Genomic DNA, 14,961 nt, shown 5'->3' on the forward strand with positions numbered 1-14,961 from the left:
ATGCGTTTGTTATCAGACAGGAGAACTATGTGAAAGATGAGAGGCAACATCCTGACTCTTGTTAAGTTTTTCTCTGAATTTCAAGTTATAGCTAATACAATATTCATGTACCAAAATTCCAAATTCATGGCTGAAAAACTGATTCTCGTGAAATAATGGAAAAATTAAGATTTTTATTATGTACAAAGTGTTCTGGACATGAGCAGTGTTTTCTTGTTGCCTAAAGTTAATAGGATGAATAATGAGATTCAAACCAATGTTGATTGTTTGTTGATTCAGCTGATGATACACTTTGTCACAGTGTATTATAGAGTTCAATTTAACTTATTGTGAACAAAGAGAAAAGAAACATGACAGAGCATCAACCCCATGCCAAAGAGAGATCATGTGTTAAGTACATCATGCAAGAATTTGCTTCAGAACAGCAGAGTTCAATTCAAATAGTAACACAGCATGGAAAATGACTCAGTGTATGAATGCAATAATGATGCTATTTATTCCATTATTCAGTGTTTCCTTTTTACTAGGTAATTGCCTACTAATTTTAATAATTGTATTATCAAAACTTATAGTGTTTAAATGCCTCTAATGGTATACAAACTATTCTAGTGATAAGCCTTAACTCCAGGCTTATGGACATTTAAATTTGCTGTCATTAAGTCCGGAGTTTAAATCCCTGTGCTTTACCCTAATAAACTAAGTGAGCAGTAAGAATAGTGTCAACAGTTAACATTTACTGGGTGCCAGCTGTGTGATGAATGATGTGCTAAGGACTTTTTTATATACTATATTAATTGAAGTTTTTCACCTCTAAGTCATATTCTTTATGCTAGTTTTATGATGTGGCACAGTATTTAGAAGAGTGTCTAATATACATAGTACCAGTGGGTACATTTTGGTGGTAGAGAAAACCTAAGCATGTTTCCCCCTCATCATCTAACACGAAGTCCTTCAGACAACTCAGCATTCAGTGACAAGCCAATCATGGAATTCCTGCAATTTCTTTATTCTTTTTGTTGCTCCATAAATAACCCTTAAATAGAGATTTCACTGAGGTCAGTTACAGATCATGTGAAGAATGGAATCAGGAACATCTCAAAAGAGTATTTTTCAAAGCAGATAGATTTTTTTTTCTATTTACAAAGAAGTTAGATCCCTGCATCTAAATCCTTAAGCCCATTTGGCATACTGTATTTGTTCATAAGTGCAAGGATGCACTGTACAGCTGAGGGCTAAATCCTACAGGTGTAAATTTGTGGTGGATGAAGTCTGGATCTAGCATATAGCTCTGCATGTGTTCTATGAGTGACTGTTAATTCAGTGGCTATTCCACAAGCGATACATTCATTTTTATAAATTTGTCCTACTCTGTAGGACATATGCAATTTTGTATTTCATCAATCATACTTTTGAAGTTGTGTCTAAAAGTATTTGCCTCACCCAAAGTTTTTCCTGTTCTCTCTCACACTCTCTGTTTTTGATTTTTTGGAGATTTTAGCTTTCAATGAGACATTTAGGTTTATTAACCACTTTAAAGTTAATTTTTGTAGAAGTTATGAGATTGAGTTTGAGCTGCATTGTGTTTGTATTGTTTTCCTTTACTTTTTTGCATGTCCATTTTTTCCATAATGATTTGCTTCAAGAACCTTTTTTGAATTTTAAGTATAATCTCATGTTTTATCTATTTTACACAAATATGTTAATCTATTTAAATCTTCATCACTCTAAAATTTTTCTTAATTGTGTTTCTGCTCTGTTCATTCTGTCATCTTTCCTATCCTTGCATCCCCAATACTGAGTGTCACACTCACTGTCTCAGTTTCTTGATTTCACATTGATTTAGTTTCCCCAGTTTTTAATCAATTAACTTATTTGCTGAAGGATAGAATATGAGTGGATAATCAAGTCTAAAGGATCACACCACTTGATACCAGAGAGAGCTATTTTCAAAGCTCATTCAGATCACAAATATCTTTAAGTAGTATCTCAGCCATCAATCTTTCATTTCCGAAACATTATACCTAGTTGTAAGTTAATGTATGTGTTTGCAAATAAAATATTTGATTTTAGAGGTACAGTAGGATCTCTTCACATTTTCCTTTTAATTTGAATTAAATTTATTTTTAACTAATAACATAAAATGTACAAACTTAGGGGTACATGACATGTTTTAAATAATAAACATTTATCATTTCTTTATAGCGAATACATCAAAATCCTTTCTTGTAATTTTTTGAAATGGATGTGCAGGTTTTTCCATATCTTAGCTATTGTGGATAATGCTGTGATAAACATGAGAGTACAGATGTGTATTTGACAGACTGGCTTCATTTTCCCTGGACATATACCCAGTAGTAGAATAGTTGTATCATATGGTCATTCTGTTTTTAGTTTCTTGAATTATCTCCATATTGTTTATCATACTGACTGTACTAATTTATATTCCACCAACAATGGACAGGTATTCACATTTTTCTCCACATTCTTCCCAGAACTTAGCAAACTCTATGGTGTAAGTAATCTTGTTTTCTCTATACAGGTCATCTGTGAGCAAGCCATATGATCAAGTCCATGGAAGTATTAAATCAGACTCAAGTATCAGAATTCATTTTGGTGGGACTGACAAGCTTCAAGGATATAGAGTTTCTTCTCTTTCCACTCTTCTCAATTATCTATTTGTTAACAGTTTTAGGTAACCTTCTCATTATAGTTACTGTTTTTTTCACCCCAAACCTGAACACTCCCATGTACTTCCTCCTTGGGAATCTATCTTTTGTAGATATGACCCTTGCTTCCTTTGCCACACCTAAAATGATCGTGAACTTGGTAAAAAACAAGAAGACTATTTCTTTTCTTGGTTGCTTCACTCAGATATTTCTTCTTCATTTACTGGGTGGAAATGAAATGGTACTATTGGTTTCCATGGCCTTTGACAGATATGTGGCCATTTGTAAGCCCTTACACTACATGACCATCATGAACAAGAAGGTGTGTACCTTGCTTGCAATTATTCCTTGGTTAATAGGTCTCCTTCACGCAGGACTTCAGGTACCATTTGTTGTAAACTTGCCCTTCTGTGGTCCCAATGTGGTGGATAGCATTTTCTGTGATCTCCCTCTGGTTAGCAAACTTGCATGCACAGACACATATTTTGTTCAGATAGTCATTGTTGCTAACAGTGGCATGCTGTCCATGAGTTGTTTCCTCATTTTGCTTGTCTCCTACAGTGTGATCCTCATAACCATCAGGAGGCATGCTTCTACTGGGCAATCCAAAGCCCGTTCCACTCTGACAGCTCACATCACAGTGGTGATGATCTTCTTTGGTCCATGCATCTTCATCTATGTCTGGCCTTTCAACAACCACTCTGTGGATAAGTTTCTTGCTGTATTTTACACCATCATCACCCCTATTTTGAATCCACTTATCTACACTCTACGAAATAAAGAAATGAAGACAGCTATGAGGAAACTCTGGAGAGCTTTTGTACATTCTAAAGAAGATACTTAGGTTAAATGCATAATTATAGAGAAATGGGGGTATTGCTCAGATCTCTAAAATTTTCTTTTGAAATAGACTTATCAAATCATATATAGAGTGACAAAACAAAGAAGATAGATATCTGATAATGTTTTGAATGTAAATTTAATTGATAACTTTTTAGTGGTTTTAAAATAATGATAGGAGAGTTCTTACAATTGTCAACAATCCTTGTCCTTCAGAGCAGTTTCATAGATACACATTTTAATTTCATATTATACATTTTAATGAAGTACTCATAAAACTTTGTATGAAAAGAAAATAAAGTCAATCTTCAGAAATCTACCATAATTTTCTGTATAGTTTGAGAGATTCAGTATGGTCCTAATGTTGGATTTCTTTTTCTCAATGATATGTCTGAGTCATAAATTATATGTGGTGCCTTCTAAAAAACCAGAAGCTGAATTGACCATTGACCTTCCCCATCAAAGTCACTCATTTTTTTTTCTGCAGCCACTAACATGAGAGTTCGTATAGTTTCTTTAAGGCTGTTAATATAGTGCCATTTTACTACCATCTTCCTGATCTCAGTATTTCTATTCCATAAAATTATGCTCTGACTCAAAATATCAGATTATACTTTGCAGAAAGACAAATCCTGGATTTTGGAAGCAATATTTTTTTGTGTCTGTCCCTATGGCCAAGACATCAACTTAGTGACCGTATTGAGAAAGTCCCTGACATGAATCCAGAGCCATTATAGATCTTCTCTCTGGCTCCTTAGTTGTTTCAAAAGCCTCTATCCCTCACATATTCATTACCAATGGGCAATGGGAGTGCCTGGTTCTAGGTGTCACTATTATCACCTCCTGAGAATGCAGATCTACAGTAGCCCACACTGCTTGTGCTTCTGGCCTCCATTCCCAGGCTTCCCAAGAACACCATCTATCAGTCATACCACCATCACCTCAAGTGGTTCAGGAAGCCAGATGCTAGCCCAGAAGCACTTATCTCTGTCATAACATCCTTAATAAGACACAAGGAGTCTGGAAAGAAGTTAACAGCCATCTCCATAAAGACCTAGATCAGCACCACTGCAGAGTTCCATGCTGTCAGTCACTGAAGGTTCCTGTAATCTTCCTCAACACCAATTTAACTTGTAGAGGGAAGTGGAGTCAATACTGCTGTGCCCTCATGGTGATCACAATAGTTTCAGCCTATCTGACAGTGCCATAGCACCCCTACATAGGGAAGTATCTTTCCCACTGAAACCAGCATGTGAAGTCTTGGAGAGGTAAGGACTCCAGCAAATACAAGGAGTGTACTTAGGACAACAATGCATGAAAAACCTAGAAGACACACATTTCTACAAAAGAACTTAGTAATTTCTCAGTATCTGAATATAAGGAAATGGATAACAATAATCTATGAGGCAAACAGTTTAAATTGCTTTAAGGGAGCTCACAGAACTTCAGTATATCTATAAATAATTTAACAAAAAAATCAGAAAAACAATAATTGCCCAATAAAAATTTTACAGAGTGGTTGAAATCATTTTTAAGAGATTAATAACATTTAAAAAGATTTGAACTATGACATCAAAAACTTAAAATATGAGAAGGGATAGAGTGAAATTATAATGTTTAATGTAAATCAAGGTAAAGTATTTATCAACTTAAAATACATAATTATTCTATCTATAGATAAAATGTAAGATAATGGTAATAAAAGCCTTCAATCCCTTTAATAGTAATGTTTCAATTCAGATATATCATATAAACAAAAAACCAATACTGAAAATCAGACCTACACTACATACTGGTATAACAGAAATATACACAACATTCCATCCGCAGAATATGTTCTTCTCAAGCATACAAGGATAGATATGATAGATCATCAAAGATCATGTGTTAGGCCACAAGATAAGTTCTATCGATTTTAAGATAAAAATCACATTAGCTATTTATTCTAACCACCATGGCATGAAACTAGAAATAAATAAGTACAGAAATTTTATGTAACTTAAAAATTGCTTAGAAAATAACTAATGTGAACATAAAAAAACTAATGAGTCAAGGAAGCAACAAAAAAGGAAATTTTGAAAATACTTAAAAAATAACAAAATGGATATGCAACATATTATAACCTAAGTGATACAGAAAATATAGTTTAAGAAGTAAGCTTACAACAATAAAGAACAACATCAAAAAAGATGAAAGATCTCAGATACTCTACTGTAATATCTAAAAGGAATAAGAAAACAACAAAATAAGCTCAAACACTGTAGAAGGAATAAAAAAATCAAAGAGGAAACTACAGACTAGATAAACAATGGAAACGATCAGCAAATTCAGAGTTTTGAAAAGGAAAACAAAACTGAGAAACCTTGAGTTACCCTAATAAAATGTGGGAAAAGTCTAATAAATAAAAGCAGAAAGAAGAGACATTACAAATTATAGCACAGAAATATAAAGGATAATAAAAGGCTATAAAGAAGTGTTATCCAACAAAGTGTATTATCTATGAAAAATGGAAAATTCCTAGAAATCACCATGAGAAAACAGAAAACCTGACCAGACAAGTATTAATTAAGGAGATTGAATTAGTAGTAGAACATGTTCTGCCAGAGAAAATCTGGAGCTGATGACCACACTGCTGAATTCTTTTAATAGAAAAAAAAATCAACATTTCTCAAACTTTTTTTCTAAAAATAATTATCAAGAAAGAGTGCTACAAACTCATTTTCAGAGGGCAACATTATCCTTCTAGCCAAGCCAGACTATGACACTAAGAGAAAAGAAACTTACTGGTTATTATTCCTAATGAACATCAGTACAGATATATATCCATGAAAATACTCATGAAGTGAATTCACCAGCACATTAAATCTACCACTCACAATAATAAAGCAAGTTGTTCCAAGAAAAAAAGATAGTTCAACCTTTACAAATCTATAAATGGCATACAACATATTGACAGAATGGAAGTGAGAATTAACATATAATCATGTCAATACATGCAGAAAAAACAGTTAACAAAATTCAAAATGCTTTCTTGGACAAAATTTTAACAAATCAGGCCATATATAACAAGTTCATTGATTTGTAAAAAAGCTTAAAACTTTTTACTTATCAAGAACAAGAAAAGGATGCCCAGTCTACTACTACCATTCAAATACAGTACTGGAAGTTTCATTCAGTTGGTAAAAGAAAGAAATAAAAGGTGCCCATGTTTGGAAGAAAGAAGTCAAATTATTTCATTTTCAGATGCCATAAAATTATATATTAAAAAAACCCTACAAACTTCACTAGAAAATGTGATATATATATATATCTCACACACACACACACACACACACACACACACACACACATATATATATATATATATATATATATATATATATATATTCTTTTTTTTTGAGGTGGGCTGGTTATTGGGGATTGAACTCAGAGGCACTCGACCACTGAGCCACATCCCCAGCACATGCCCCCCATTTTTTGTATATCATTTAGATATACTGAGTTGCTCTCACTGAGTTGCTTAGCACTTCACTGTTCCTAAGGTTGTTTTTTAACTCACAATCCTCTTGCCTCATAATTCCAAGCTGCTGGGATTACAGGCATGTGTCACCATACCAGCTAGAAAATGTTCAATATTATAGCTGAATTTAAGAGTGCTGTAGAATATAAAATTAATATATAAAACTTAGTAGTGTTTTCACATATACAAATGTAAAGAAAACCAGGAAACAATTATAATGAATACAACATGTAAAATATGTAGATATAAGTTTAACTGGAAAGCGAAAGATTTTTGTTGACAATAAGTGAATACAAATAAATAGAAATATACCCAGAATTCATGGATTGCTAAAACATCAATATTCTTCAAAGATACGTATCAATTCAATACAATCTTGATTAAAATCCAATGGCTTTTTTATTTTACAGAATTAGGGCAAAAAAAAAACATTAAAATTTCTGTGTAACCAAAGAGACCCTGAAGAACCAAAGCAATCTTGAGCAAACTGACCAAAGCTGGCAACATCCCACTTCTTGACTTCAAAATTTACTACAAATGAGTAAGAATCAAAAAACTATGGTAGTGGCATAAAAAGAGACACATAACTCAATGGGATGAAATAGTAAGCAAAAAAGAATTTTAGTTACTTTTGGTAAATTTATTTTCAAGGAAGATACTTATAACACACAATATTGAAAGGACAGTCTCTTCCATAAAAGCCAAAATTATTACTGAAAGAATAGAAATACAGGTTAAAGCAGAAGAAATGACAGAGAAGGAGTTAAAGAGGTACATGATTAAAATGTTCTGTGAACCCAAGGAAGATATAATAAAGCAGATACAGGCAGCAAAAGAACATTTTGACAAGGAGCTGCTTAAAAAATATAGGAAGCAAAAGATCACCTTAACAGGGAGATAAAAAAATATCCTTGAAATGAAAGGCACAATAAACCAAATTAAAAGCTCAAATGAAAGTATCACCAGCAGACTAGACCACTTGGAATATACAACATCAGACAATGAAGACAAAATATATAATCTTGAAAAAGAATGTAGACCATATTAGTGAAAATGTTAAGACACCATGAGCAGAACATGCAAGAAATATGGGATAGCATAAAAAGATCAAACTTAAGAGTTATTGGAATAGAGGAAGGCATAGAGTACCAAACCAAAGCAATGAACAATATTTTCAACAAAATAACATCATAAAACTTTCCAAACATGAAGAATAAATTGGAAATCAAATTTCAAGATGCCTACAGTACACCAAATGTACAAAATCACACCAAGCACATTATAATAAAAATGTCCAATATAGAGAATAAGGAGAGAATATTAAAAACCTTGAGAGAAAGGAATCAGATTACATATAGGGGTAAACCAATTAGGATAACAGCAGATTTTTCAACACAGACACTGAAAGCTAGGAAATCCTGGAACAAGATATATCTTTCATATATCAAGCTCTGAAAAAATGGATGCAAAACAAGAATCTCATATCTAGCAAAATTAGGCTTTAGATTTGATGATGAAATAAAAACCTTCAATAATAAGCAAAAGTTAAAAGAATTTACAGCTAGAAAATTGGTGCTACAAAACGTCCTTGGAAAAATATTCCATGAAGAGCAATAAGGAAAATCAGCAGAGGGAGGTAGTATCATAAAGGAAAAACTAATAAAAGAAAAAAATAAAGTCAAGTTAAATAACAAAACTAAACAAATATGGCTGGGAATACAAACCATGTTTCAATAATAACCCTGAATGTTAATGGCTTAAACTCACTAATCATAAGATATAGGCTAGCAGATTGGATTTAAAAAAAAGACCCAACAATATGCTGCCTCCAGGAAACTCATCTGATAGGAAAAGACATACACAGACTGAAGGTGAAATTCTGGGAAAAATCATACCACTCACATGGACTGTGGAAGCAAGTAGGGGTTTCCCTCCTCCTTTCAATTAAAGTAGACTTCAAGCCAAAGTTAATCAAAAGGGATAGAGAAGGTCATTACATACTGCTCAAGGGAACCATACACCAATAAGACATATCAAACATAAATATGCCCCAAACAATGGAGCAGCAATGTTCATCAAACAAACTCTTCTCAAGTTCAAGAGTCAAATAGACCACAACACAATAATCTTGGGTGACTTTAACACACCTCTCTCAACACTGGTTAGATCTTCCAAACAAAAGTTGAATATAGAAACGATAGATCTCAATAATACAATCAACAATTAAACTTAACTGACATATATAGAATATTTCATCCTGCACCAAGAAAATACATGTTCTTCTCAACAGCACATGGGATCCTTCTCTATAATAGAGCATATAATATGCCACAAAACAACTCTTAGCAAATACAAAAATGTAGAGATACTTCCACGTATTTTATCAGATCATAATGGAATGACATTGGAAATCAATGACAAAATAAAAAATAAAAATTTCTCCATCACCTAGAGATTAAATAATATGCTACTGAATGAACAATTGGTCACAGAAGACATCAAGGAGGAGATTAAAAAATCTCCATACTGCTTTCCATATTGGTTGCACCAATTTGCAGTTGCATAGATGTTTTCCAAGTTAGAGAATATCATGTACCATAGAAACATTCTCAATTAAGAAGTCTTAAAGTTTTCCAGATTTGTACATAGATGTATAAAACAGCTCAATTTGTAATATTTCCAAAGTGAAAAGAACACAAATATCCTTCAGCAGATGAATGGATGACAACATGCTGGTCTTTATGTATGGCTGAATAGCATTCAGCAAAAGAAAGAAATGTTTTATTGATGCAAACACTGACATGATAAATGTCAAAATAAATATGAGAGAGAAAGAAGTCAGATTTAATAAGAGTTCAGACTACTTGAGTTCACAGACTGGTAGTTTTCTGTGGAGGGAGGATGTGTGGAAGGACTGGAAAGAGGTTATCCAGAAACAAGGGAACTCTGGGGGCTGAGGCATATGTCACTCTCTAGATGGTGATGGTCTTTTTATGACTGTATACATGTGTCCATGCTTATTAAATTGTACATTTTCAATGTTAACAATTCATTATATGTCAGTGTCCTACAAAAATTTCATTTAAAGCTAAGAAATTAAAATAGAGGTATTTTTAACTCACTTCAATGACCTTTTTTAAAACTTAAGATATTTTAATAATTCTATGTCCATTTTACAAAAACCAGTATCTCATATAATCATAGAATAAACTGAATTACATCAGGACATTTGACCAAGATTACCTGCCTATTCAGACTACCTTGACTTATATTCAGGCATTGTGTCATAACATGGTTTTTTGTTTGATGTTATATGTCTCACTGCTCAGTGTATGAACTCTCTGGAGATAGGAAATAACATCTTCATTGAATGTGCTTATGTAGACAGAATAATGGTTCAAGATTGCAGAAGACATCTCCCAAGTATTTATTGGCCAAATGAATAACTTTATTAATTTTTAATATTGGTTTGATTTGCATGAGGTTTATCTTGTCTCTGTGTTCTGACATCAAGAGTACATAATACTTGGTGTCACTCTTAGAAAGAAAACCCCAAGAGATGTCCAGGTAATTATTTCCATGATTCATGTTCCATTTAGAGCATAGAATAGAAAATTTCACCCAAGGGATGGCTTCAAGTGGTGAATATAGGTCATGCTAAGGGAAAGCACTTCCACAGACACTGTCTCCATCCAGCAATGGTTGTCATCGGAAGCACATTTCAGAAGGAGAGAAAAAAAACCTAGCATTTAGTAAGTTATCTCAGCTCTCTGATTTTCTCCATTAAGATAACTCTTATAATATTTTTATGTGTCTATTTTAAGGATTCCCACTATGCCTCTGATCTTCCCAGAAGTCAATTCATGAACTTTTCCCTTCTATCCTGCTCTTACTGGAATTTCTATGGTTTTAACAATAGTATACACAACACTAAGATGTTCTACCTCAGTGATGCTCTCAAGTCTCTGTAGGGAGATCATTTTTTTTCTGCCTGCCAATCAATATGGGCAGCTTCTAGCTATCCTTGTTCTAAGGATCCCTGGGTTTGAAGAGGATAAATATATATACAGAAAGTGTATAGTATGTCAGATAAATTTTATCATAAATATATAAGTAAAAATGATCACAATTCTGAAGAAAAGTGACATAAAATCTGATCACTCCAGACTGGAAAACAAAGGAAGGCATTAAGAGTTACTAGAAAATCCCTGTGTATCTCATCAACAACATATTAAATTGTCTAAGTCTTATTATATGCTTGCAAAAATATAAATATTGGAAATATCACACAGTTTAATACTATTACTGTTAAAAATCCTTATGGAAGGATATTACCTTAGAAGGAATTAATACTTTTATTGGTGTCTTTTAATACTCTCTAAAAGAGTAATTCAGTTTTTCTCCTTTGCCTAAATTTTCAATTTAATTAATTCTAGACCTAACATTAGGCATTTTATGACAGTTATTTTAAAATGAGAATTCTAAAGATACTTTGTTAGAATATCCTATTCTTTTAGATCCTGTAAGATGGGAATAATGGTTCCTGGGCAAGAAATGTAAAGGCAGAATGAGTTGCTATGTTCCTAGAGAACAGGAGATGTTGCATATGCATCTCCTGTGGTTACTGAATAGGTAGGTGAGTATCAGTTTAGACACAAAGTCAATAGTAGGCCTTTAAAGAAAGGAAATTGTATGTATTTTATTTACAGAAAGTGTTTAGCTCACCAATACAACTGTGGCCCATAGCTTTGAAACAGGGACTGTGTCAAAATTTACCACAAAGAATGGAGAAAGGAAGTAATTCTTTATTAACATAGTCTGAGTTCTTGAAAGGGTTAAGGGTTTTCTGTATGGTTAAGGGTTTTCTTTACATAATTACAAATTTTTTTATTAATTTATTGTGCTCATTTCTGAGGTAAGGAAATGGAAACAAAAAATAGATTTAATATTAGGCCATAAGGTCAACAAGTATTGAAGTGGGACTTTCTTTAATCAGGTCTAAATTAAAACTGTGATGAGTTTTCTAATTCTCTTAAATGCTGGTTGATATTAATATAGTAATATAACTAGTCCACTAGTGTTTTGAGTGATAGCAATTTTAAATTTTTAACAGAAAATAGCAATTACTTGATTTTTTAACAAAAATTCTGTGTAACTTCTTTAAAAAGGTACATAGTCATCTTTTATCTCAAACATATTTAAAATCACTCTTTCTCCATTAACTATCACCTATGTAACTTATTTATCAGGTACAGAGTAGTTTTTGAAAATTTATCCTGGAAAATTTTGTGTCTACAGGAAATTAACTTATGAGGATCAGATTGTTCATATTTTCAGGGGCCATAAACCTATTATATTCCACATCAATGTATTGTCCTTAGAAATTAAATACATTTTTAATAAGAAGAAATTTTTATTTTCAAGCAAAAATACTATTATTATATGTCCTTTTTTCCATAGCAAATGTATATGTATATGTTATTTAATTTATTTAGGAGAATTTTGTTTTTATTTTATCTTTGTCTATTTATCTTTGTCTTTTATCTTTGTCTCTGAATTTTCAATAAAATGAAAGAGAAAAAATATTGCCAAAATATGTTATGGGTTTTATTATTCATGCGCTCCTTGCCTCCACCATAGAGATTGGAAGGTATAAAAGAAATTAAGATGGGCTGGGGTTTGGCTCAGTGGAGAGTGCTTTCCTAGCATGAGTGAGGCACTGGATTCAATTCTCAGCACCACATATAAATAAATAAAATAAAAGTCCATTGACAACTAAAAAAAATATTTAAAAAAAGAAGTTAAGACACACACTGAAACAATGCTAAAGGGAAGGAAAATGGGTGATTATTTTCCACCATTCAGTTTATGAAGTCTTGTCCATTTATTTAGAGATTAATATAAGCAACATCATTATATTTAAAGATGAATAATCAGTGCTTACTGAAAGTTTACATTCTCTCAGTCACAGTCAATTCTCATTTTGCAAATGATATATCATTGGATGGATGGATGAATAGATAGATAGATAAATAGATAAGACTTTGGGTGATGTTCATGATCAGGAGACTAAAATTTCAAAGCCTGGGTATCTTGTGTCCATGATATAATTGAAGGCCAATATTTTGACAACCTAAAGTTTTATGAAATATTCAGAGTTCAAAATAGTTTAAATTAGTTTAAACCTAAATTTTAGTGGCCTTCCACTTAGGTTAAAAAATTCCTACATGAATCTACATTGATTATTTTCTAATCTATTCAATTCACCAAACAAATTCTACTATGTTGCAGCTTTTAATTTATGACAAATTGTATACCTGTTTTTGCCTCTAGATCATTATGCCAACATGTTCATTATTTGGCTTTCAAGGTATGTATTATAAAACCTTTACTTATAAAGGTTGTCACAACTTATTTTAAATGTATATGTTAAGATTTTAATTTTGTGATGTCATATAGAAGAGGCTTCATGGAGAGTTGAAGTAATTATTATGCCCAATATGAAGAAATGGTAATTTTGCATCATTTTTAACTATGCTGGCTTCAATGCCAGTTTACTGTCATCTTCCAAAATAAAAGACTTCGTTTTTGTTATTTAGTGTAATGATTGTTAGTTCCATGCTCAGCTTTTTTTTTTTTTTTTTTTAATAGACTGAAGCTACTTTCAGGTGAAGTCATAATCACTATCTAACCTTTCAACCTTGCTGTCTACTTTCTTTATTACTTTCTTGTGAAAGAACTCTATCAGTAGATAATTTGCAATATAAACCCCATCTCATGTCCTGTGTCTTTGAATGTTAGTCAGCTAACTTTGATTTTGGGGATAATGCTATTTTGGCCAAGATTTCTCTTCCTGGTTATTTTTTTCAATTTCACATTTAGATGTTAAATTTCAATGTAAATGTAAAATCCTCAATATAAAGTGCCCTTTCTCAATATTGCTAATTAAAAATCTTTTGTCCTCTCCAGGTTATTTTAGAGAATGTGATAAATAAAATGAATGGAGGAAATCAGTCTGTAGTGTCAGAATTTTTGCTTCTTGGACTTGGCCACTCGTGGAATATGGAAGTCTTACTCTTCATAATATTTTTGATGCTTTACCTGATCATCGTCTCTGGGAATATCATCATTATGATATTAATCATCACTGACCCTCATCTCCATTCCCCCATGTATTTCTTATTAGCTCATCTGTCCTTTGTTGACATGTGGCTTTCCTCAATCACCACTCCTAAGATGATCACAGACTGTCTGAGAGAGAACAAGACCATTTCTTTTGGAGGTTGCATGTGCCAGATTCTCTTTGTGCATATTGCTGGAGGGAGTGAAATGGTGCTTCTGGTGGCCATGGCCTATGACCGCTATGTGGCCATCTGCAAACCACTCTACTACTCCACCATTATGAGTCTGCAAAGGTGCATTGGGCTGGTGTTGACATCCTGGACTGTTGGCTTTGTGCATGCCATGAGTCAAATGGCTGTGATTATTCAGCTGCCTTTCTGTGGTTCCAGGGAAATAGACAGCTTTTTCTGTGACATACCACTGGTGATCAAGCTAGCCTGTGTAGAATCTGATAATTTGAACATTTTAATTAATATTGATACAGGAGTTGTTGCTGTAACCTGCTTTATTCTGTTGCTGATATCATACACATATATTCTTTTCACTGTCCTCCAAAGCTCTAAAACTGGTGCATCCAAAGCTCTTTCTACGTGCACTGCCCACATCATAGTGGTGGTGCTCTTCTTTGGGCCCTGCATCTTCATCTATGTGTGGCCAATCAGCATCACCTGGGTGGACAAATTTCTAGCTGTGTTTTACTCTGTTATTACACCTCTCCTAAATCCAGCCATTTATACACTTAGGAATAAAGAGATGAAAAAGGCTTTGAAAAGATTCAGGAGCTATTATATAAGTTCCAAAGGAAATACTTAA

At 32.9% G+C, this 14,961-nt stretch overlaps 2 protein-coding genes across 2 annotated transcripts; both read left to right on the forward strand.

Moving 5' to 3' along the window:
- The first annotated feature begins 2,532 nt into the window (after positions 1–2,532).
- LOC143393915 (olfactory receptor 4K17) lies at positions 2,533–3,510 on the forward strand. Its single transcript, XM_076848415.2, has one exon. It carries the CDS (start codon positions 2,560–2,562, stop codon positions 3,508–3,510), a length of 951 nt encoding a protein of 316 aa, XP_076704530.1. The 5' UTR covers positions 2,533–2,559.
- A 10,509-nt stretch (positions 3,511–14,019) lies between these two features.
- Positions 14,020–14,961, forward strand: LOC143393916 (olfactory receptor 4K3-like). The gene has a single exon (XM_076848416.2). It carries the CDS (start codon positions 14,023–14,025, stop codon positions 14,959–14,961), a length of 939 nt encoding a protein of 312 aa, XP_076704531.2. The 5' UTR covers positions 14,020–14,022.

The sequence above is a fragment of the Callospermophilus lateralis genome, chromosome 3, assembly GCF_048772815.1.
Source record: "Callospermophilus lateralis isolate mCalLat2 chromosome 3, mCalLat2.hap1, whole genome shotgun sequence".
In the NCBI taxonomy this organism is placed as follows: domain Eukaryota; kingdom Metazoa; phylum Chordata; class Mammalia; order Rodentia; family Sciuridae; genus Callospermophilus; species Callospermophilus lateralis.